At 32.7% G+C, this 24218-nt stretch overlaps 1 protein-coding gene across 1 annotated transcript in view; it reads right to left on the bottom strand.

The window, feature by feature from the left end:
• The window catches only part of LOC132278210 (protein LAZY 1-like), a 41817-nt gene extending 18095 nt beyond the window's left edge, over positions 1 to 23722 (bottom strand). Inside the window, exons 1-5 of the mRNA XM_059780018.1 lie at positions 23717 to 23722; positions 23568 to 23634; positions 22192 to 22973; positions 20979 to 21261; positions 19183 to 19291 (exon numbers count right to left, since the gene is read on the bottom strand). Coding sequence (XP_059636001.1) covers positions 19183 to 19291; positions 20979 to 21261; positions 22192 to 22973; positions 23568 to 23634; positions 23717 to 23722 — 1247 coding nt within the window. The remainder of the gene's footprint in view (positions 1 to 19182; positions 19292 to 20978; positions 21262 to 22191; positions 22974 to 23567; positions 23635 to 23716) is intronic.
• Between the last annotated feature and the right edge of the window lie 496 nt (positions 23723 to 24218).

Genomic DNA, 24218 nt, shown 5'->3' with positions numbered 1-24218 from the left:
GCATGATTAATGAGATCCTACAGAAGAATCAAAACGGAATTCCCACACCCGATGCAAACATAGTGAGACAATAACTTAACATTTTTCAATATTTTCATAATATTTCATGAATTCAAAACTACATAGGATACAAATACATGTCATTGGCCTCCGGCCTCATCTCATACATGTCAAATACATTGAAAAGAGTGTACTCGTATACACATTACATGTTTAAATTCAAATATACATATTTTGACATATAAGACTACAAATGGCTTTTTAAGCCAACCTTTACAAGAAATGAAAATCTTCAAGTCCACTAATCATCCAAGCATAATGAGAATCGCAACCTTGGTTCTTGTACCTGAAATATGCCCCAGTATCGTAGGGGTGAGTAACATAAAGCTACTCGTAGGAAATGAGCATGTATCGACCTACGTTTTACAAGTTTGCATTATATAATTATTGTGGTTCATTCCACCTAACGTCTATATCAAAGGTGAGACTCAAGGAACATCCTAGCTACCTAAGATCATTTCTAGCATCAATCACCTCATTCATGCAATTTTAGCAACATAGGGTCATGCTTACACAAGGTAACAACATAGGAGCATGCTTACACAAAGCAACAACATATAGATTCTCAAAGTAATCAACTTGAAGTCTAAAATGCAATATCAACTAAATATAACAATTTAGCATAATTAGAATATCTAATACCACACATCAAGACATAGGTTCTTTAGGTTATCAACTAGAAATCTAAAAGTGTGTAATTAACTAAATATAACAATTTAGTATGGATGTACTTAACAACATCAAAATAATTCATAAAAATCATAAAACATAGATGTACTTAACAACGTCAGAATGATTCATTAAAATCATAAACATGGATGCACTTAACAACATCAAAATTGCTAATAACCAAAACCACAAGTTACAATATAAACATGATTGTTAGCTTGGAATTGAATGCGAAAACAAATAGTGGAAGACTTGGACATCTAAGCTCGGAATTCTGCTGAGACCTCAATGGTTATTCTGGGCACTAACCCGCAGGGAAGACCACCCTAAGTACGCACTATCTCAATAACTTAGAGGACTCACGTCCCCGTACTAGAGCCAAACCCTAACCATTTCAACTCAACAATGTTCCAAGATTCCAAAATTAAACCAAATAAGTTCACAACTTATACATAACTTATATAATGCATGAAAACACCTTCCATGCACGAGTAGGTTGAAACCACACAATCCATGCCTTAGAATTTCAATTCTAAAATGACATACATAATGTCAATTACAAAGTGTGCAATTCACTACACATGGCATCAATATATTCCATAAAGAAAATATATTCTCATGAATATAAATATAACAACAAAGTTGTTAAATGCTCAAAACACAACAAAGTGAATACATAACAAGTTCAAGTCCATGATTTGAATATAGAAACAATTTCTAAAATACCAATAGATCCATGGAGCCATTAGATATAATTTAATTAAACAAGATAATCAAATTCTCTAGATTTCAAATCAAATTCGAATAATATCAAATTAATATATGTTAAACAATATAGCATGCTCATTACATATATCAAATCAAAAGTATCAAATGAGCAAGATAGCATCACATAGAATTTAATTAATTTAAATTAATCAAATCTCTAGATTTCAAAAGTTATTCAAATGATTCCAAATTAATATATATCAAGCACCAACTCATGGTCATACCATATCTCAAGTCTAAAATGGGATACAAGCAAAACACAATTTACTAGAATTTAAATCAAATTAAATTCTTTAAATCTTTAGATTTAAAAACTCATTTAAATCGTCCCAATTTAATATACAACAAAGATCAAGTCATGGCCATGACATATATCTAGTCCAAAATGAGTTATAAGCAACTATCATTAATCATAATTTCTCAAATTAATACAATAATTGCATACAAGTTGTATAAGTATCAAAAACATGCAAGATAACAAACCTATAACCCTATAACATCCCCTACCTCACTAGAGAAGTGTCTCTCTAGAATCCAAGACAAAATCAACACAAAATGGCAAACCCTTCTAGGGTTATGAAGAGGAAGATGAGGGGAACAAAATGTATTCCCAAGTTCAAGCTTGGAAATCAATGGAAGGCTCTCAAAAATCAAAGTCAAAGCTTAAGGCTTTAGGCTCCATCCATGGAGACTAGGGTTTTCTTTACAAGAGAGGGACGAAGTGAGAAATGATGAAGATGAAATGTGAGTGGAGGGGATAGAGATCCTCCACTCACTATATGCTTTTACACTACCTCTCACACACACACTAATGCAAGATCAAATTGTGAGCCTACACTTGTCACTCATCCAAGCATCCATTGTAGGCTTAATCCTAAGCCAACACTTGTCAACCATCCAAGCTAACAAGTACACCAATCCTAGGCCAACAAGTGGTTAAATCTCCACCCTCCACATGTCCTCATCCAAGGCCTCAAAGTGTTTCCACACAAATACCAACAAGTGGACCAATAAGAGTGTGACACTTGTCACACTTTTCAAAAATTACAAAAAAGTCCTTTTTGAAAATATCTTCTAAATTAAATTACAAAATGGTCCCTAAGACGAAAAATAATTATTTTACCGTAATTACACAAAAATCCCAAAAGTTAGGAAAATTACAAAAAAGTTATGCATCTATACCCTTTACAAGAAAAGTAAGCACTTAGCATGCTTTTCTACAAAAGTGAAAATACACATAGTATGAAATTTAAATATCGTGGATGCATGCAAAATCGGAATAAAATCCGAACACGAAAAGTGAGGTTATGCCAACAAAGTGACAACCGAGAAAAAGACGAAAAGTGAATAGTGTCACAAAAGTGAAAATGTGAAAATAACTCGGTCCTCAAAGGAAGTCGTCAATCCACGGAAAAGAGTCTCGGAAACCATCCCCGAGCACTCAAGATGACACTAAGTGACGAGAAACCAAACTCAGAAAGGAAAAGACCAACGGAAAAAAAATATTCGTGAAAATCTGAGAAAATGAAATGAATGAAAATGACCAGGTCATTAAATCTGCACTATTGTCATAATATAGCTCGATAGACAGGTTAGTATGCTCCACAACCTCTAAATCAGTGAGATCAAACCAAAAGGCTTCCTTTGCTGCCTTTAAGGTTGCAATATACTCTACCTTCAGGTTTGAATCAGCAGTTGAAATCTTATAGATATAAATATCCAAAAATGATCATTCAAATAATTACATAACCATAGGCCTTTATTAATTACCCAACAAGGTTTCATTCAAGTGCATGACTACATCATTTGGTCCAACTTTCCTTATATCTAATACAATTAAAATAAACAAGATGAAAGACAGTCTCCTAGTTACGGATCCTCAACCTCGAGACTGGAACTTCTAATAACCTGAAAAACAAATCGTGGGTTAAACCCAACGAGTAAGCTCTCTACCAGGCCTCTGAAAATCAATAAACAGATCATCTCTAATCAAAACCAAACCTAATAAAGTTTTAAGTTTAATAAACGATGATACACGTATGTATAAATAATTATATACAGTATAACCAATCATTAAACCATGATTAAAAAATAATCATACTTAAACCAATCCAAAATCTCATTTCCTTTTAAAGAGAAACCCCTTTATCCTTAATTCCATTTTAAATAATTATTTAATTATTTAAATAATAAAATATAATTCAAGAAAAATTATATTTAATCCAAAAGCCAATATTGACGACGGCCGTTCCAATACGCCAAACTAAATGTAGTGAATGTGTGGTTCAAGAAAAGCCCTTTATGTCAAATTTAAATTTATAAAAACCACTACCAACACCACTACTAACGTAGCAAGAGTGAGTAGGGATCGTCCCAAGGGATTATACGTGTTGGAATTTCAACTTCAACTCTAGCGTACCAAATGATTGCAAAAGAGAGTTGGGTTGGTTGATTACTTCTAGAAAAGAATTAATTAAAATGCAATAAAAATAAAACTAAGTAGAGATAGGGATTTAAGAGATGAGAAGAGAGGACTTAGGGTGTTGGAATCACCACTAAGCTCATGTAATTAACCACTTGCTTTCCATTAATGGCGAATACATTATTGTGAACAAAATTGGTTCGACTAGCAAAGGTGACTCAACAAGTGTATAATGTCTAAACAACATGTGAAAGGCTACAATATATCTATTGGAAGAGGAATATATTGTCTAGACAACATGTGAAGAGAACAAAATATCAAATCAAGTCATTAAACCTTTCATTAAGCTCATAGTCCAAATAATTCACAAGGATGACTTAGTTAAATATGTATTGTTTAAACATCATGTGAGAGGCCACAATATATCTATTGGGAGAGGAATATATTGTCTAAACACATGTGAAAGATACAATATATCATAACAAGTCATTAATCCTTCATTAAGCTCAAAATTCCATTACACCACAATATTAGAGCATGTGCTTCTTGCATTCAAAAACATGGAACATCAAATAACAAGCATGAATTGTCTCCCCTATCTAACACTACACTACAACTACACTACTAGCATGAAAATAAACTAAGGGAGAGGTACAATCCATCAAGGAATAAGTATGAACCATCAAAAGACATAACAAGAGCATTCCATTAAGCACTAATGTCTAGCCATCACTAGATTCTCAATTAACCACACATAGACATGCAATTAATATAGAAAAACTAGCGTAGAGATCAATTCCCCAAATAATCACACATAAGACAACATGTAATTAAAATAGAGAATCAATGGAAGAATTAACCCATATGAATCATGTGAGACATAATTCCTAATTTAATCACACATAGACATGTAAATAAACTAGAGAATTAATAGGAAGAATTAGACCATGGAAATCATAGAAATATACCAAAATTCATGAAATTCACAAGGCTAGAACACTAATCACAACAATATATATATATAAATCCCCAAAAATAGAAATACAAGGGTTTAGATTACACAAGACTTAGGGCTCATCCAAGCCCTAAGTGTAGATCTAGTCAATCATGGAGGAGGTGGATGTAGTCATGGAATCAAGCTCCAAACATGGCTCCATCTTCTTCTTCTTCTTTGAAGCTCTAGAGATGGAGAGATAGTGGATTTAGAGATGTGTTCTTGAGATGTGCCTCCACTTCTCTCTTTTCTTCTAACCCTAATCTCTAACTTTTCTAGAGAGAGAAATAAAAATTACAATGTAGAAAATAAAAATGATAAAAAGCCTAAAGAATCCCCTTTTACAAATGGGTTACTTCCCTTTATATAGAAGGTCCTTTTCTTAGTCACTAAGTCTAGAATATATGCCTAAAAATATCTAATCCCGCAACTTTTTGGTAAGTGAACTTTTGGGCGTGCACGGAAAAAGTGACAGCTTGCTGCCAGCATGTCCAGTTCGATCGATCCAACTTATTTTCGATCGATCCAACTTATTTTTCGATCGATCCAACTTTTTCTGCGATCTATCCAACTTTTCAGCTTTTCAGTATCAGCTTCTTTTTGCTCCAAATCAGCCTCTTTTTATTCCGGATCATCGCGAAGACTTAGTTTGACTCCAAAAAGGCCTTAAGAACTCATTTTTAGCCTATTTTAACATTATTGACCTGAAATAGATAAAAACACAAATAAGTACTAAAACGGATAAATAAGATAGATAAAGGTCCTAGAATACTCAAGCTTAAGGGGTTTAAATGTGTACTTTTCAGCTCTCATCACACCCCCAAACTTAAATATTGCTAGTCCCTAGCAATGAACTACGAAGTAAGGAATGAAATGAACAACTAAACAACTATGAACTAGAAAGCAATAAAATGATAGCGCCACTTTCGTAGGGAATACGATTGCATTTAACATATGCAACAAGTTTTTTAAACCCCTAGGTTACCCCTAGTGGACGAGTAAAGTCTCGTGAGGGTTTCCAGAAATGATACCCACAAACATTAAGCTCATTCTTTCAAAAGAGGCACCAATATTACAAACAAGTATTGGGAGAAAACTACCTCAAGTATGCAATTTTTCAATCATTTCCAAGCAATCTCCCAAAATCTCAACATCAAACAAGCAAGTATGGTCCTCCACATATCAAGAAAATGATCATGAAAATTGAAACAAGTCTAGAATCCATGTGAGAGGTCCGGCATCAAGTGTGTTGCTATCTTAGCCAACTAGAGAAGTAATCACATCCTTACCCTCAAACTAGCACACAAATCTAGTACCGATCATCAAGATAAGAGAGTGGACCTTTTACTAAAGCTTTATTGTTCTAGGTGCGCTTATTCTTTTCACTCTTTTTCTTCTTTTTTTTTTCTTTTTTTTAATTTTTATTTTTTAATTGAGGATCAAAGATGGAAATATTGTGCAATGTGTTGATCTCTTAAGCTTTCTAGAAGATTCATGTAGCGAGCTTTAGGTCAATGACTCCTAAACCAGATGGCTTTAGGGCATTAGGTGTTAAGACACCTCTACGGACTTACAAACTCAAATCAACTAGGCTACAAATCAAGACAACAACCATCTAATCATTTCCTACTTCTCACCTTTTGGGAGAAGTCCTCACTTTTATTACTTTTGCAACTTTTTCTCTTTTTTTTTTTTTTTTTTTTTTTTTTTTTTTTTTTTTTTTTTAATCAATTATTAACCTAGAGTTTGGGCCCTCCACCTTTCGGCGCGAGAAGTTCACTGCTTAATGAGGCAAGAATCCCGGCTACTCAATGAAAAGGGGTTGTTAGCCACCTTTATCGAGAATGAAAGCTTTCAATGCACTACTAGCTCAATTGGGATATAACCAATTCAATAATCAACAAAGCATGTACCCCACAATTGAATGCTAGCGTACACCGGTGCTAGTGTAGAATCCTAGAATGAATCTCAAAACAATCACAAATTCAGGATGATGTGGACCACAAATGCAAGTAGGATATCAATCTTTTGAAAAATTTACTCCTAAATGGCATCCTCAAGGCATACAAGGAGTATTGGACTCTCAAGTCAAACAATTTTTAAATTTTAAGCAATATAGTCCTCAAAAGATCAAAATCATAGCTAACATCAATCTCAAATCTCAATCATGCATTTAAAGCTCAAATCTTAAGTAAAATGCAACAAGACGCCTTACCCCCAAACTTAAACCGCACATTGTCCTCAATGTGCAATGAGAACAATGGAAAAGATGGAAAGAGTATACCGTGGTGGTGTAGACATGAAACTCGGTCATGATCCAATTCGAAAGACGTCTCCCCCAAACTTGGAATCAACAACCTACTTGAATAACCACACTAGCAAACTCACATCAAATATCAAATGGGATAAAAATAATCAAATCAAGCATTCTAAGGTAATGTAACACATGATGCAAGAGAGATATAAGATCAAGCCCTAACTAAAGCATAAAGTATGCATGACTACACATAAGGGCACAATGATGAATCTTTTTATATTTTTCATTTAATGAAAGCAAGTATATACAAAATGCAAGAAAACAAAGAATAAAATGCATGAACAAAATATAAAAAAAAAAATTAAATAAGGCAAAATGTAATGAAAGAATATGTACAATGTAAGAAATGAAAAACAATATGTGCAATGCAAGAAATGAAAAGGAACATGTACAATACAAAAAAAAATGGAAAGAATATGTACAATGCAAGTATATACAAAATTTTCTTACTTTTTCTTTTTCATTTTTTTTTTTAAATATATATGTGAAAACATGCAAAGAAAAATGAAAAATGTAAGAAATATGCAAAATGAGTGCTAAGTTTAACGTCTCTAGGAAGACGGAATGCTTCTTTGAAAAACCGTCTTTTTTATTATTTTTTTATTTTTTTAGACAAAACAAATATGGACACAAATAAAAATAAAAAGGCAAGTAAATAAAAATGTAAGAAAATAAGGAATGCAAAGATTTTTTTTTTTTTTTTGATAAATTAGAAGAATTAAAAATTAAAGTTAAACAAAATATTTTTGAATTTTTGGAAATAAGATAAAAGGAAATAAAATAAAAGAAAAATGTTTTTGGGATTTGATTTTTTTTTTTAATTTTAAATATTTGAAATAAAAATAAAAATAAAGCTTGGAAATAAAAGTAAAAATGAAAATAAAATAAAAATCTTTTTGGAATTTTTGAAAATAAAATAAAATTAACAAAAATATTTTTGTGTTTTTAACAAATTTCCAAAAACTTCTCTTCTTTTTTTTTTTTTAGTCAAGAAAGAGAGGTAACTAAATGAAATAAAATAAAAAATAAAATAAAATAAAATAAAAATAGAAAAAGGAAAAAGTCAACAAGTGAAAGAGTCAAAGGGGCAAAGTTGTGATCGATCGAAGATGAAGTTCGATCGATCGAAAATAGCTGTGATCGATCCGAGATGAAATTCGATCGATCGAACATGTAAAATTTTGGAGATCCCGAGAGCATACATTTTTGAAAAATGGATGAGGCCTGAAAATTTTTCTAAGTGTTGGGACTCATGATCGATTGAACCACATGTTGGATCGATCGAAAGGTAGTTCGATCGATCGAAATGGTTTACGATTGATCGAACTTTTGAAAATTTGGAGATCCCGAGAGCATGCATTTTGGAATTTGGATGCAGGTCCAAAATTTTTCTAAGTGTTGGGACTCATGTAGAGTTCGATCGATCGAATCCATAGTTGGATCGATCGAAGAACAGTTCGATCGATCGAATGTGCTCTTGTGATTGATCGAACTGGCACCAAATGCCCAATTTTGAACTGAAAGTGCAGAAAATCTTATGCTAAGCCCCAATGATGGTAACAAGAATGAAAATTTGAAAAATAGATGGAAGAATGTACACAAGAATGAAAAATAAAAAGAAATGAGGGAGGAATAGAGTTGTGAAACTATACGAATACTAGTGTTTAACGTCTCTAGCAAGACGTTAGGTCAACTCACTAATCAAATGAATCAAAAACTGGATATGAAACATCCTTATTGACCCTCTTTTCACTTTTCTCATTTAATGTCCCACTTATGACAATAAATCATCCTCCAAAAGAATGACTTAAAAAGAAATAAAAGAGATGATATTGTTCCTTTCATCCACGGTCTTGAAAACAAAATCAATCATGGTTAGGCTTGCCTCTTTGTTGTGTTCTTGAAACACATTCAAATGATCATCCATATTGATAATTGGTGAGGCATTGTCTTTCAAAGACTCATTTAGATTAATAAGAAACACCCTCTCTTCATCCCTCTTCTCTTCCTCATAAATTACCATTTCCTCACATTCTAAGTAAGCTAAGGAGTCCATTAGAGAGTTCACTTCATTTTTGGAGCTTTGAAAGTCAAAACCATAATTTTTATACATTTCCAAAAGACACTCCTCAAGAGGGTCATTAGAGATAATAGAAGGAAGGCCTTCTTCAACAAGTTCCTCCTCCTTCTCTCCTACCTCAAGTGTGGTCAACATCTCCTCACTCTTTAGAGTAGCCATGTCCGAGATAAAATCATAATCAAAACAAGGAAAGTCCTCATTAATCATGTTATGTTCTATTGGATTAGCCACTAACTCACTTGCCACTTCCTCCTCTATACAAGATAGAGTGCTAGGCATTATCTCACTTGTTTCATTCTCCTTACTCTCATCATCCTCATCTATATACATTGAAGTTCTTGCCATTTTTTCATTTGCCTCTTCCTCCTCCTCTTGATGAGAAAGAGTATTTGTAATTTGCTCAACTTGAGCTTCTAAGTTGGCTAAAGTTTGAGAATGAGAATTAATAAGTGAAGTGTGTGAAATATGCACATCAAGTAAAGCTAACACTTTTTCTTCAAATCCGGGTGAGTACTTAGAAGGTGGTGGAATTGATTCATCATAAAATGGTGGTGGAGGGCAATAGTCATAAGAAGGATTAAATGAGTGATCAAGTCCATAATAAGATGATGTATGAAATGAATTAGACTCAATCTCATAAGGATTAAAATGTGATAGAGGAGCATAAGGTGAAGGGATGTAATTCCCCCCCAAACTTGGATCAAACAATTCCTCCATTCACAATTAAAACCCAAATGCAAGAAAAAATTGGCCTCAACAAGGGCCTATGCTTGGACAAAAATTTAGCAATAAAATGAGCCTCAACAAGAGCTATCACACGCATACAAAGAAGTGAAACAATTAAAATACAAGAGTGCCAAGAATTGCTCACAATGGTCCTTTAGCACTTCAACTCCAAATTTAGCTTTTAAGCTCCAATGATTGCTTTAAGTTCCAAAGTTCGCCTTCCTTGTAGTCAAGTACCTAATTGAACAAATAATAATGAGAATAAAGAGAAAAGAATATACAATGGAAAATAAAATAAAAATAGAAGCAATCTAATGAACACTATTGTCTAGTTTAATTCCAACAAAACCGTTAATCCTCGGCAACGGTGCCAAAATCTGACGACGGCCGTTCCAATACGCCAAACTAAATGTAGTGAATGTGTGGTTCAAGAAAAGCCCTTTATGTCAAATTTAAATTTATAAAAACCACTACCAACACCACTACTAACGTAGCAAGAGTGAGTAGGGATCGTCCTAAGGGATTATACGTGTTGGAATTTCAACTTCGACTCTAGCGTACCAAATGATTGCAAAAAAGAGTTGGGTTGGTTGATTACTTCTAGAAAAGAATTAATTAAAATGCAATAAAAATAAAACTAAGTAGAGATAGGGATTTAAGAGATGAGAAGAGAGGACTTAGGGTGTTAGAATCACCACTAAGCTCATGTAATTAACCACTTGCTTTCCATTAATGGGGAATACATTGTTGTGAACAAAATTGGTTCGACTAGCAAAGGTGACTCAACAAGTGTATAATGTCTAAACAACATGTGAAAGGCTACAATATATCTATTGGAAGAGGAATATATTGTCTAGACAACATGTGAAGAGAACAAAATATCAAATCAAGTTATTAAACCTTTCATTAAGCTCATAGTCCAAATAATTCACAAGGATGACTTAGTTAAACATGTATTGTTTAAACATCATGTGAGAGGCCACAATATATCTATTGGGAGAGGAATATATTGTTTAAACACATGTGAAAGATACAATACATCATAACAAGTCATTAATCCTACATTAAGCTCAAAATTTCATTACACCACAATATTAGAGTATGTGCTTCTTGCATTCAAAAACATGGAACATCAAAGAACAAGCATGAATTGTCTCCCCCATCTAACACTACACTACAACTACACTACTAGCATGAAAATAAACTAAGGGAGAGGTACAATCCATCAAGGAATAAGTATGAACCATCAAAAGACATAACAAGAGCATTCCATTAAGCACTAATGTCTAGCCATCACTAGATTCTCAATTAACCACACATAGACATGCAATTAATATAGAAAAACTAGTGTAGAGATCAATTCCCCAAATAATCACACATAAGACAACATGTAATTAAAATAGAGAATCAATGGAAGAATTAACCCATATGAATCATGTGAGACATAATTCCTAATTTAATAACACATAGACATGTAAATAAACTAGAGAATTAATAGGAAGAATTAGACCATGGAAATCATAGAAATATACCAAGATTCATGAAATTCACAAGGCTAGAACACTAATCACAACAATATATATATAAATCCCCAAAAATAGAAATACAAGGGTTTAGATTACACAAGACTTAGGGCTCATCCAAGCCCTAAGTGTAGATCTAGTCAATCATGGAGGAGGTGGATGTAGTCATGGGATCAAGCTCCAAACATGGCTCCATCTTCTTCTTCTTCTTTGAAGCTCTAGAGATGGAGAGATAGTGGATTTAGAGATGTGTTCTTGAGATGTGCCTCCACTTCTCTCTTTTCTTCTAACCCTAATCTCTAACTTTTCTAGAGAGAGAAATAAAAATTACAATGTAGAAAATAAAAATGATAAAAAGCCTAAAGAATCCCCTTTTACAAATGGGTTACTTCCCTTTATATAGAAGGTCCTTTTCTTAGTCACTAAGTCTAGAATATATGCCCAAAAATATCTAATCCCGCAACTTTTTGGTAGGTGAACTTTTGGGCGCGCACGGAAATAGTGACAGCTTGCTGCCAGCATGTCCAGTTCGATCGATTCAACTTATTTTCGATCGATCCAACTTATTTTTCGATCGATCCAACTTTTCTGATCGATCCAACTAAAAGTTCGATCGATCCAACTTTTTCTGCGATCCATCCAACTTTTCAGCTTTTCAGTATCAGCTTCTTTTTGCTCCAAATCAGCCTCTTTTTGCTCTGGATTATCGCTAAGACTTCGTTTGACTCCAAAAAGGCCTTAAGAACTCATTTTTAGCCCATTTTAACATTATTGACCTGAAATAGATAAAAACACAAATAAGTACTAAAACGGATAAATAAGATAGATAAATGTCCTAGAATACTCAAGCTTAAGGGGTTTAAATGTGTACTTTTCAGCTTTCATCAAATATTGAATTTAATCATTTAAATCATACAGCCAATATATTAGCTTTGACAAATCATCCATATCTCTACCAATACTATTTTATTAATATATAAAAAATAATATACTAACATGTAACTACTAGATTATTCTAATTTAATAATATTTAATCATATTCCAACTTATACATATAGTATCCATAGATGAATTTTAATCATCTAATACACATAGCAATTTAATTATGCTTTATCAATTCAACCATGCTATTATGAATATATTTATTTATTTATTAGCAACTCAACCATACCTCCTTAACTATATTTATTTATACATTGACAAATCAAGCATGTCTCCCTAAGTATATTGATTTATACATTGGCAAATCAATCATGCCATTAAAAATATATTTATTTATATATTGGCAAGTCGGACATGCCTCCTTAAGTATATTTATTTTCACCTTTAAATTAGTAACTCATTCATTGCTTTATATGTATGTATTTATTCATACAAATATTTAGGCATTATATTTACACACATGACAACCCATTCATGCCTACAATTTAACCATGTACCAACTTTAGACTCAATGATAACTATCATACATAAACATCTCATGCAAATTAGAAGCATATCACAAATTTACTAACCAGCCTATCCAGATATATCAAATAAGAATAATAATAATAATCATCTTAAATAATATATACATATACACATATATTATTTAATATGTATATATGTGTATAATACATTCCTTAATAATCTTTGATTATTTAAAATCATATACACATATATATAAGTAAATATGTATATATATACCTCATTCTATACGAATCATAAATTAAATCAACCACATATATACACATCTATAACTATACACACACACACACACACATACACACACTTCATTCCATGGCAAAATATTTAATTAATTATATTTACGCCAATTAAATGATATTAAATATCTTAGTAACACTCTAAGACTCTCAGAACACCAAGAATACGCTCTTTAATGGTTAATTTCAACCCTAACAAGCTTAAAATAAATTCTGGATATTCACCGGACATCACAGGACCTTATCGGGACCCCAAACACTTCCTCACGCGTGCCCATGCACTGCCAAACGCTCCCACACTTTCTGCACGCCCTTCCACGCGCCATCATTCACTGGCAGGAGCGTCAATGTGCCTGCACGCGCCTGATCCACTTTCTGCGTGTGTTGGCTTGCTCTGGTTGGCTGCTTCTATGTGTTCCGGTGCACTCGCCCACACCAGATTAATCTATTGTTGACCGGACCTAATCCATGGTCCAGATCAATTATGCACTAAAATCCATGGACCCGCACCACACCGGATTATCTTCCATCTATCAACCTCACCCAACGACCCAGATCAGCATGTGTACTGCCCTGCCATGCACACGCCCACACCAGAGCATTCCATTGCTCATCAGGACCATCCAATGGTCCTGATTTGGGGCGCACCGTAACTCTATGTGCCGCGTCGCACAAAATTTCCCCCTCTTATAAGCACGCCGATTTTCTATTAAGCCTCCAGTAGCATCAGTTATATTATTTAAGACCAAAATTACTATAAAATAATTTCTAAAAAATTAAAAAATATATAAAACAAACTCATAAAAATTCCAGAAAAATTATAGAAAATTCCCAAAAATTACAAAAAATTCTCAGAAATTATATAAACTCTAATTAACCTATGGGGTCACAGATCATGCATATTAGTTGATTTTAAATAAATACAACATATACGTCTAACAATTCAAAATCCAAAGTTTTTTTAAAAATAAAATATAATAATTCAAGCTCTTAATTAATCCGTTCCAATCAAGGTGAAATCCTTATGAGTTCTAAGAAGAAAGTTAGAGAAGAACTCATCTGAAATTTTTGAAACGAAACTAATGCTTCAAGTTTTAATTGTCTCTTTCAATTCTGATGTCCTCTTTCTTTAATCCGGCCTCCTCTTTGTCGGCCTTCTCTTTTTTTCTCTCTCTCCGTGTTTCTCTTATTTTTCTAATGTGTAAGCTTTTAACCCTAAAACCTTATGTGTATATTTATACCCATTAAAATTCAAATCCTATTCCAACTAGGACCATCAAATAAAATAATAATGTTTAAATAATATATATCTATAAACATATATTATATTACACACACACACACACACATATATATACCTATATATATCAATATATCCTTCCATAAACAAGTTTTAAAAACTTTTTGAGGGATTTTCATTCATAGATCTTGATTCATCACATAGAGACAAGTTTTATACAAAAAAAATAAAATATGATATATCATTCAATTAATAAATTGAATACTTATATTAAATGTCTGAGTAAACCTTTAAATCTTTCCTCTAAAGTGAATGTTCTCATTTATTATAGATCCCTTAGTAAGATCATTTCTTCTTCTTCTTGATAGTAATCTTCCCTTTAGGAATCACCAATATACCTCGATGAATAACCTTAGAGGCAAGGCTTGTGGTAACCTCCTTTAAAAGAGAAAGCAAACCCTAAAAATTAGGGAGAGAAAATATATTTCTTTTTCTTCCAAAAGTTCACCTAAAAATATACATGGACCCATATATATATAGGCAAAATAAAGATAAGAAAAGGAAACAATAAATCCTTTTCAATCTCTAATTACCATATCTCAATTCTAATAGGATTCCAATATCAACTTGGGTTATGGGTGAGAATTATTTGGGCTTATTATTTTCTTGGCTATTATAAATTAATAATTGGTTTGGTCCATTAAACTATGGACCCAATTCAATTAATTCATAAATTAATTTCTACTTTACTAAAAGAATTTAATTGCACTCCAATTAAATAGTAAATATCTCTAAGTTAATGTTGTACTTTGACCCCTCTATGCATAATTATTTATCGGATTATAAAGCCATTAATCCGACAACATAATTAATATAATTATTTTGTTACCTTTGATTATTTCTGACTTGATCACAATAAAAATTTGTTTGACAAAAATAATAATTTACTAAATAAATATATAGAAAATATTTTGTCTAAAACATACGAAGACCTTCAAATTTAATTTGTGATCAACTATAATCAATACAAAATAAATACAAGTAGAACTGATGCAAATATTGATAATATAACCCTCTAACTATTAATTACGTAATTACCCAAAGTGTCGGTTTAAGGACTTCGAAGTATCCACCGAACAAATCAAAGTAATTATTAATTAATAAACGAATCTATACCTCTCTCATGCTTGAGAGTCAAAAATCATGACTATGATAGAGAATAATTGCATACGACGGCTTTAGCAATATATCTCAACCTATCATGGATTCGGTTCAAGTCTTAGTTAATTAAAAGTCCATATATAATTACCAACTTTGAACCATTTATGATTACTAATTTATAACTTAGTATTAATTGCCATTACATACATATATAAATATATTTTGTAATTACGTGGATACAATCAATTCCATAATGAACCAGAAAAATAATACATTCCATTCACCAACTGTATAATGCCTTAATAATAATATTTAGATATGGAACCACGACTTTTACAATTCAAATAAGAATTTGACATGCTAGGGCACACATATCCCAACAGCTCCCACTTGTCCTTCTAGCCAATTCGAATCACATCTAACTCTCATGTTTTCCATATGACGATTAAATATCTTGATCGATAAATCTTTTGTGAATGGATCAATAAGGTTGTGTTCCTTTGTAATGAGAATTAAGTATAAGAGACATTTACATCATTTAATTTAAAAAAATTAAATTTGAAAAATAAAAAAGAATGCATTTATAAAAAAAAATTAGTGTATTTATCATTTCTCTTTGTAATTTATGATTTTCTCTTTTGGAACCCAAGGATTTTACAGTGCAAAACGTGCCCAAGAAAATGTTGGCGGTGTTAAGTATTGTCAAATCCACTTTCATCCGCGCCCACTGTTTTATTAAATTTTGAAGAATCTATACATTCAGGCATGTGTATATGTGTGTATATCTATATATATATATGTATGTATGTATTTGTGTGTATGGAAATGACGGTTCAAGCCTCAAGCTATGAATAAGTGTAGAGTCACTGTATATAGTCTATTATCAATTTGATTAATTTCAACATTCTTTTTATCAATATTTACTTTTCCTTCTAGATGAAAATTTAAAGATTTAAATCCAAAAACAGGACAATAGAAATGTATGTGATTGACTTATCAAATAAGAGACAAGACCATTTGACATTTCTCTCCAACTTCTTTGCAATACCTTGATATATATATATATATATCAATTTGATTAATTTCAACATTCTTTTTATCAATATTTACTTTTCCTTCTAGATGAAAATTTAAAGATTTAAATCCAAAAACAGGACAATAGAAATGTATGTGATTGACTTATCAAATAAGAGACAAGACCATTTGACATTTCTCTCCAACTTCTTTGCAATACCTTGATATATATATATATATATATATATATATATATATATATATATATATATCCATAATTTTGTAGAATCGATCGAAGCTACTCTTCATGAGGAAAAAAGATTAAGTAGCATGGAAACAGTCTCACATATTCACACCATCAGGTCTGGATCAATAGACTAGGATAGGAGGTGTACGTCTCTCAATTAAACTCCATGGAATTTTCAAGCATTTACTTATATGTATAAATATACATATATATATATATATATATATATATATATATATATATTGTAATATCTTTCCATCTCACGAGTTAATTGGTAGAATTGTAGGTCTACGAATGCTATTTTGGTGCATTCAACTTCCAATTTTTTTTAATAAAATGTTATTTTGGTGTATGTATTACTATAATTAATTAGTAGTTATAAAAAATTGAATTTGCACATAGCAGCCACGACTTTTTCCACACTAAAATAAAAAATAATTAGTGGTGGCCATTGAAGGTAAGTGACTCCATCAGCATTTGAAGATACAGAAGCAAAAACTAAAAATTATATATTCATTTATCTCCCTCTATATCTATATATATATATATTTCAGTCAGTTGTACAGACCTAGCAATACCGTACACATTCAATTCTCAACTCAAACTCTCAAACCAAAGAGTGTTGTCATTAATGTTATTTAAGAAACTTGGATTTTTGAACAAAGCCTGATCCGAAATTATATATATATATATGTAAGTGTTTGGCAGTCAAAGGATACATAATTGTACATGTAATTAATATAGTAATTAAAGAAGCTTCTGATTCATGGAATTTGCAAAGCATTATAGTCAAGCTCATAGCCAGCTTTGACAGGTTGAACGAAGAAAATAAAACCATGACCATATATGTAAACCATTTACTATTTATTTATTCATATGCATATCTATTCATATATCTTCTTGATGTATATATATGATTTTGTGAATTTCTTTACATTAGACTGATTAAAATTAAGCTGAGTATATATATATATATATATATATATATATATATGTTGGATTCTTAGTACTATAATATTGACCAAATCAGCAATGGAGCCACGTCACTAATGACGTACGTGCCTAGGTACGGACAAACCTTATCTTTGACTGCCAATTCCAACCCAGTTTGACCAATTACCGCCTAGTTAGAATGTTGACACACATGAAGCATTTTTTCTTGTGGAAGGTATAGAGATTTTCTGCGGAAGGTATAGAGATTTTACGGGGAAAATTCCCCGTAAAATCTACAGATAAAGGAAAACATTCTAAGTTTCCGAAAAAAATAAGGAGGCATTTCTCCAAGCCAAAGTTCAAAAACGGAAGACACACACACACACATATATATATATATATATATATTTTTTTTTCTTTTCCCTCGAACTTAGTTTTTAAGAGGAGGATAAAGGTTAAACAATAAAATTTGAGCAATGATATATATGTCGATGCCTATGTTGCGTTTGGAATTATTGATGCTTTGAAACTTGAATTATAATTGCAGAAAAGTTAGTTTCAACTTTGAAGTAATTTTTTTTTAATTGTAAATTCAAGACCAATTTAATGCTTTCAAACATATTAATGTATTTGATTATCTGTCTAAAAACAATGTGATATACTTGGGACACCCAATTATTTGTCCAAACAATAAAAAATATAGAGCAGTGATATACTTGCCAATAAGTTTTGAATTTTTTTTTTTAAAAATTAGACTATTGGGTATCGATAAGTTATGAATTACCCAAAAAAAAAAAAAAGAAAAAAAAAGAAAAAAATTATGTTGTACCTGTTTTATTTATAGTTAATATAATTCTCAGTCAGAAAAAAAAAAAAAAAAAAAAAAAACCTGCTAAGACCATTTCATGAAAAAATAATGTTGATCAATTTCAAACACGAACCAAACAACCCTAATAATACGGGATTAATGTTGGGCTAGCATCATGCATGCATCTCTAAAACTATTAACCTGATTAATTTTAACTCAGTGTTTGCTTGTGTGATGATTGCCGCTAGAGATGTACAAAGAATTGGTAGAATATAAGATGAATAATGACAAGTAGATCAAAAAATTAATTTCAAATAAGTACTAAATCTAACCTGTTTTTATTTATCTCATTTACTAAACCGTTTTTAAAAATTAATTATTTAACAAGTGATAAGAATGACCAATCACATTTAAATTTTATATTAATTTGAAAATTCTTTTTTGTTACTCATATAAGATTATCCATTTTTACGAACCGTTGTGGTTGGAAGCCCAAATCCACCTCTGTAGGCTTTACCCGCCATTATCTAAACAAATTTCCCTTTTGAAATGCGCACCAAAATCCAAACCAAAACGACAACCAAATTCAAAATCGTAATGCCCACATTGTGAGGAATTATTATTATCTAAAAGGAACACAAAAGCAACAAATCAAGAACCAAATTACTCACCGTTCGTGAATGCGAGCAGTGTGGTGGAGAATTCTCGAACCCTAAATCATCGGCACTTCATTCTCCAGGCAAGTCTATTGTAAAACATATAATGCTGTGTGTATAAAAGTGTGTTTATACATAATTTCTACACTACGACTGCATATCCAGAGGCATTGCAATCTAATATAAAACAAAAATTGGTATGTGAATTTGTATGTGTGTCAGTGTGTGTGTATATATCAGGCTTTAATTTTATCCTTTGGTTGATTGATGCTTATTACTCTGTCATCTGAATTGATTGCTATCAGATTAGGTTATCTATGAATGTTCAAAGTGAGCCATAAACCTACTGTTGCCTTTTGGCTTGCATAAAACGATGACATCAAGTTGACATTTGTTTGTATAAAACTGCTTACATCTTGTATTTCACATTTTATTTGAAATTAAAATATTTATTTTGTTGATATTTGATGAGCATATTGCTCATAATTGTGAGTGTGATTTTTATCTCTCAATTTACACTTGGATAATTTTAATATAGGTTGCTGACAATGATTTCTATAACATCATGGAAAATTTGGATGGAAAAGTCAGTGTTATGCGAATTTATATACCTTAAAAAAATTTGGTTTCTCCTATGTTCTTCTCATTTTTTCCGTGTTCATTTACCATTCTCAAAGATTTTGTTCAGAAAATCACTTGTAATAGTCACTGTTAAGACATTGTGTTCATTTACCATTTCTCAGCTATTCATTCTTTTTTCTTTTTGTGTGTGTGTGTAAAGAAAAAAATAAAAGCTAAAGAAAATGAAGATTGTTTGGCTCAAAGTGGTCCACAGCTTCCAATTTCCACAACTCTTTCAGAAAGGTAACTTGTATGGTCTGTCGGTCGAGATGGGTACTAAGTACAAACAGTTAGTTGGCTTTCTTAGTTGTTCCTTTCTGATTGTTTGCCTAAAATTGTTCATATGCCTAGAAAAGAAATGATTAGTAGTTCACGAGAAAATCAAGTTAATAATAATTTCAATATGTAACTTTTGCTCCCATTATTACCGAGTCATGTCTACTACCAAGGAGTAGACCTTAGTTTTTACATAGATTACTCATAATATTAAGAGGAGGACCTCTTTTGTTATTATTTTCCTCTCATGCTCATTGTGACATCACCGCTCGGCACTCAGATATTGGTAGCAAACCAGATGATCAGCTCTTCTTCCTGCCTCCTAGAGCTCCAACACCAAGTCTACAAAGCAAACAATGGAAATAGGTAAGGTCAATTACCAAAATGTTAGGAATTGCAATGAACACACTACACTCTATGTAGGAAAATATATACTATAATAATTTAGTCACATTAGTGCTCCACAAGTAGTTATATAGTCACTTCTTTTTTTTTTTTTTTTTTTTTTTTGTGAAATTATAGATATAAGAATGCAAGACTAGAACAGGGCCAAATAGGAGGTCTCTTTTTTTTGTACTAATTAAGACTAGAAAAGGCAGAATTACATCATTGTCAAACCAAAAATGATTTTGTAAATGCAAACATCTATGTGGACCACACTGTAGGTTCTGCGCATTCAAATTATAATTACCATAAAGTCATGGAACAGCCAATGAAAATTCTATAGTGGATTCGGGGTATGGTGCATATTTATACTTACAGTCTGCATCGGTATTGATCCAACATTCCCTGTTTCCATTTGAATCGCTCCCACTGAGTGTGACTTGGGGTGGGTTAGACTGGCTCTTGAAGCATCGTATGCTCACTTTTGAGATGGCTCTGTGAGGAATTATTATGATATCTTCATCTGGAGAAAATTGATCTCCATTGGCACACCCCTCTTCATAGTTGAAGTTGTACGTGATCTCTTTTTTGGACATTTCGTAATTTTGAATACCTGTCGAACTTTCAGGATGGACTTTCCTGCGGAACATATGTAAGATCTGCAAGCCCCAGATCATGGAATAAGGAAATTTAACTGGACATTTAGATACATGTAGGATCAAATTCAGTAAAATACTTTGAAAGGCTTATTATTTCTTATTTTTCTACATAAAATATGTGAAGCACTGCAGATATTTCAAATTGGTTTATCTAATGGGTTGTGTCATCAATCAAATGGAGACTATTTTTTTGCTTTTAATTGTGGGTCCATTGGCAGAATTCTGCATGACTGGGGTAATGTGCTCATGATATGCTTTGAAACAAGTTTTATTATCAGTGTTTATGACCAAATGCTCTAGAAGCTTTACCTTATACTTATAGAGCATTTGATTAGTGACACGGTATTAGAGCATGCAAGGGGCCCAAGCTTGAATTTTACTGCCTACCTGAAATCTATAATTATTAGGCGGATATAAAAATTGAAATTATGATTATTTATTATTTATTATTTATTTTTTGCACTGGTATTGTGTTAGTGATTTAAGCTTTTAAAGGCAGTTGATTCTTAACAATTAATAGTAGAGACTTTCTACGGTTTTCAGTTCTCTCTACACCTATGATTTGAAAAATCAATTTAAGTTCACAGAACCAGTTGCGATTCTTGTGAAATCACTGATGCAACTGGTGAGTCATACTGATGACACACACACACACACACACACACACACACACACACACACACACACATATTTATTAATTAGAAGATATTAAAGACTATAAATATTCAATTATAAGCAAATACAAGGACTAAAAGTACGTGTAGTAACTTGTAACCTATCTCTCAATGTAAACATAAACAATCAGATGGCTGTGAACCATCGGATTAGTTTTGTTTACATTGTATTTTTTGTAAACAAAATACAGATGATTTTATAATGATCCTGTGAGTTCCACATAGATAATCTAGCATTTGGTACTAGTAAATGTACCTTGTGCAGTTTTGTCTCTGTTGAATTAGAATCTGCATTTCCTCCAGTAGCAGCTACGCTGGAGATCCGAGAGGAAGCAGGGAACATTCTTCTCTTCTGCATCTTTTTCATGAAGTGCACAGCAGATTTACCAGTTTCCTTCTCTGTTCGCTTTTCTCCTCTTTCAGATTTAGCTCCAGAAAAATTATCTTCCGTGCTTGTCCTCTGAAACAGCTCCCCAAGTGATACTCGATGTTCCTTCTTTGCCACTGTTATTTCAGGCAACTCATTTGCTGATCCAGAAACACAGCCTTGGAGTGAACAGATTATTGTACCACTCCCATTGGTCTCCGTGATTTTGTTTGGCTTGCCACCAAGTGTAATAGTTTTAGCATGACTGCTTCTCCCAGTGCTAACATGACTATTTCTCCCAGATGACTCATTAAAACCATCTTCTTTACCTTCAACCTCTAGAACTGTCTCCAACTCGCAATTAATTAACTTCAGTTCATCCACTGTTACTCCACTTTCCTTTTTAGTTATGTTATCCAAGATGGGGAATGTTGGTGTTGGTGGATCAGTTATGACTGTGTCTGAACCAAGTGTACCTATGGGAAGGAAGCCATGGAAGAGCTCAGAGATTGCAGCTGATTCTTCTTCTTCGTAGTCTTCTTCTTCTACTCTTACTGCTTCTAGGCTGGTGAATGATTTTCCACGGTGATTGTCTCTTTGTGCTTTGTGTAGGGGCCTTGTGCCATAGTTTGACTTCTGGTGGTATTGTTGATCATCCAATAATGGCTGGCCTGAAAGACAAATACAAGAATGCCTTTACACAAAATGTTAAACTAATTGAAATGGTGGTGGGGTTTAACGGTGGGGGGGATTTTACCAGTGCATTTTGCAGGAATGTCACTTCTGAGCTTCTTTGAATGTGTCTCAAAAAATTGGAGGCAACTTATCGCTTGTTTTATGTATAGCACAAGGGTCACTATTCATTGGTTTGTTAACACCGACTCTTATGGATTTATTTTATGTTTATATCAAATTTGTACTCCAGCTTGAAAAATGAGGCATTGGAAGTTGCCAAGTCTACACTCTAAAGGTCCTGTGTGGTCACTTCTGTTTTTAGTTTTGTGAAGCTTCCTCTATGATCGAAGCTGTCTTTCCCTGGAAGCCACCTAAGCTATCAAGTTTCCCATGATCTACTATTTGAAAACTAGATTTGTATATCCTTGGCAGGACTCTATTCTGACAACCAACCAATAACAAAGTTTAATGATGCACCTATGGTACGACTCTGATTGCTTGTTCATCAACATGACTGCTATTACTCTAAGTGATGCATGCCTAGAAAAACATCGTAGCAGGAAATATGCGAAGAAGAACACAGGACTTACTGAAGGGAAAGTCCTTGAGTGGTTCATTGCTATTTTGCTTCAATTTACGATGCGTCGAACAAAGTAACTGCAATGAAGAAATAAAATGATGAATTTAGAAAGAATTGGAGGTAGCTTTGGCCTTACCAAGTGAGAGAATTTGGACTTACCCTCATTTTTGTTTTGATTTCTCCACCGAGCTTGATGTTTGATCTCTTTGGTAGTAAGGAGGGGGTGAGAGAAGTTGATTTCTAGAAGTAGGTCCATGACTTACTCTTTAATGAATGTGATGCCAAAACGGGTCCCGAAGCCCTCCAAGTGCCTGAGGTAGGAGCAGGTGGAGAGAAACATTAAGAAAGTTACAAGATTTGGCTGGCTAGTTTTTTGTCATGTCAAATTATGTGGCCAAAATAGGAATGGGCTCAGGACCCCACAAGCCGATGTTTTTATCTGATCCCATGCAATTATGTTCTTTTGCGAGTTTGGGTTAGTAATTCTGTCAATGCACCTATCTCCAAGGCATAACTTTCATCTTACATCCATCACAGCGCACATTCAATGGAGTAAAATAGCTTCTCAAGATGCATGTGAACATGTTTCAGGGGTGCCTTGTTGCAGTTGTTCAAGTGGCTTTCCACATTTGACATGTTTTTGTTCATGCACTGTCTGCAT

Source organism: Cornus florida, unplaced genomic scaffold, assembly GCF_030987335.1.
Source record: "Cornus florida cultivar Cherokee Brave unplaced genomic scaffold, ASM3098733v1 CherokeeBrave_3.0.0_Hap2_Chr10, whole genome shotgun sequence".
Classification (NCBI taxonomy): Eukaryota; Viridiplantae; Streptophyta; class Magnoliopsida; order Cornales; family Cornaceae; genus Cornus; species Cornus florida.
Note: the sequence above shows the minus strand (reverse complement) of the source record. Positions and strands in the feature narration are given on the sequence as shown.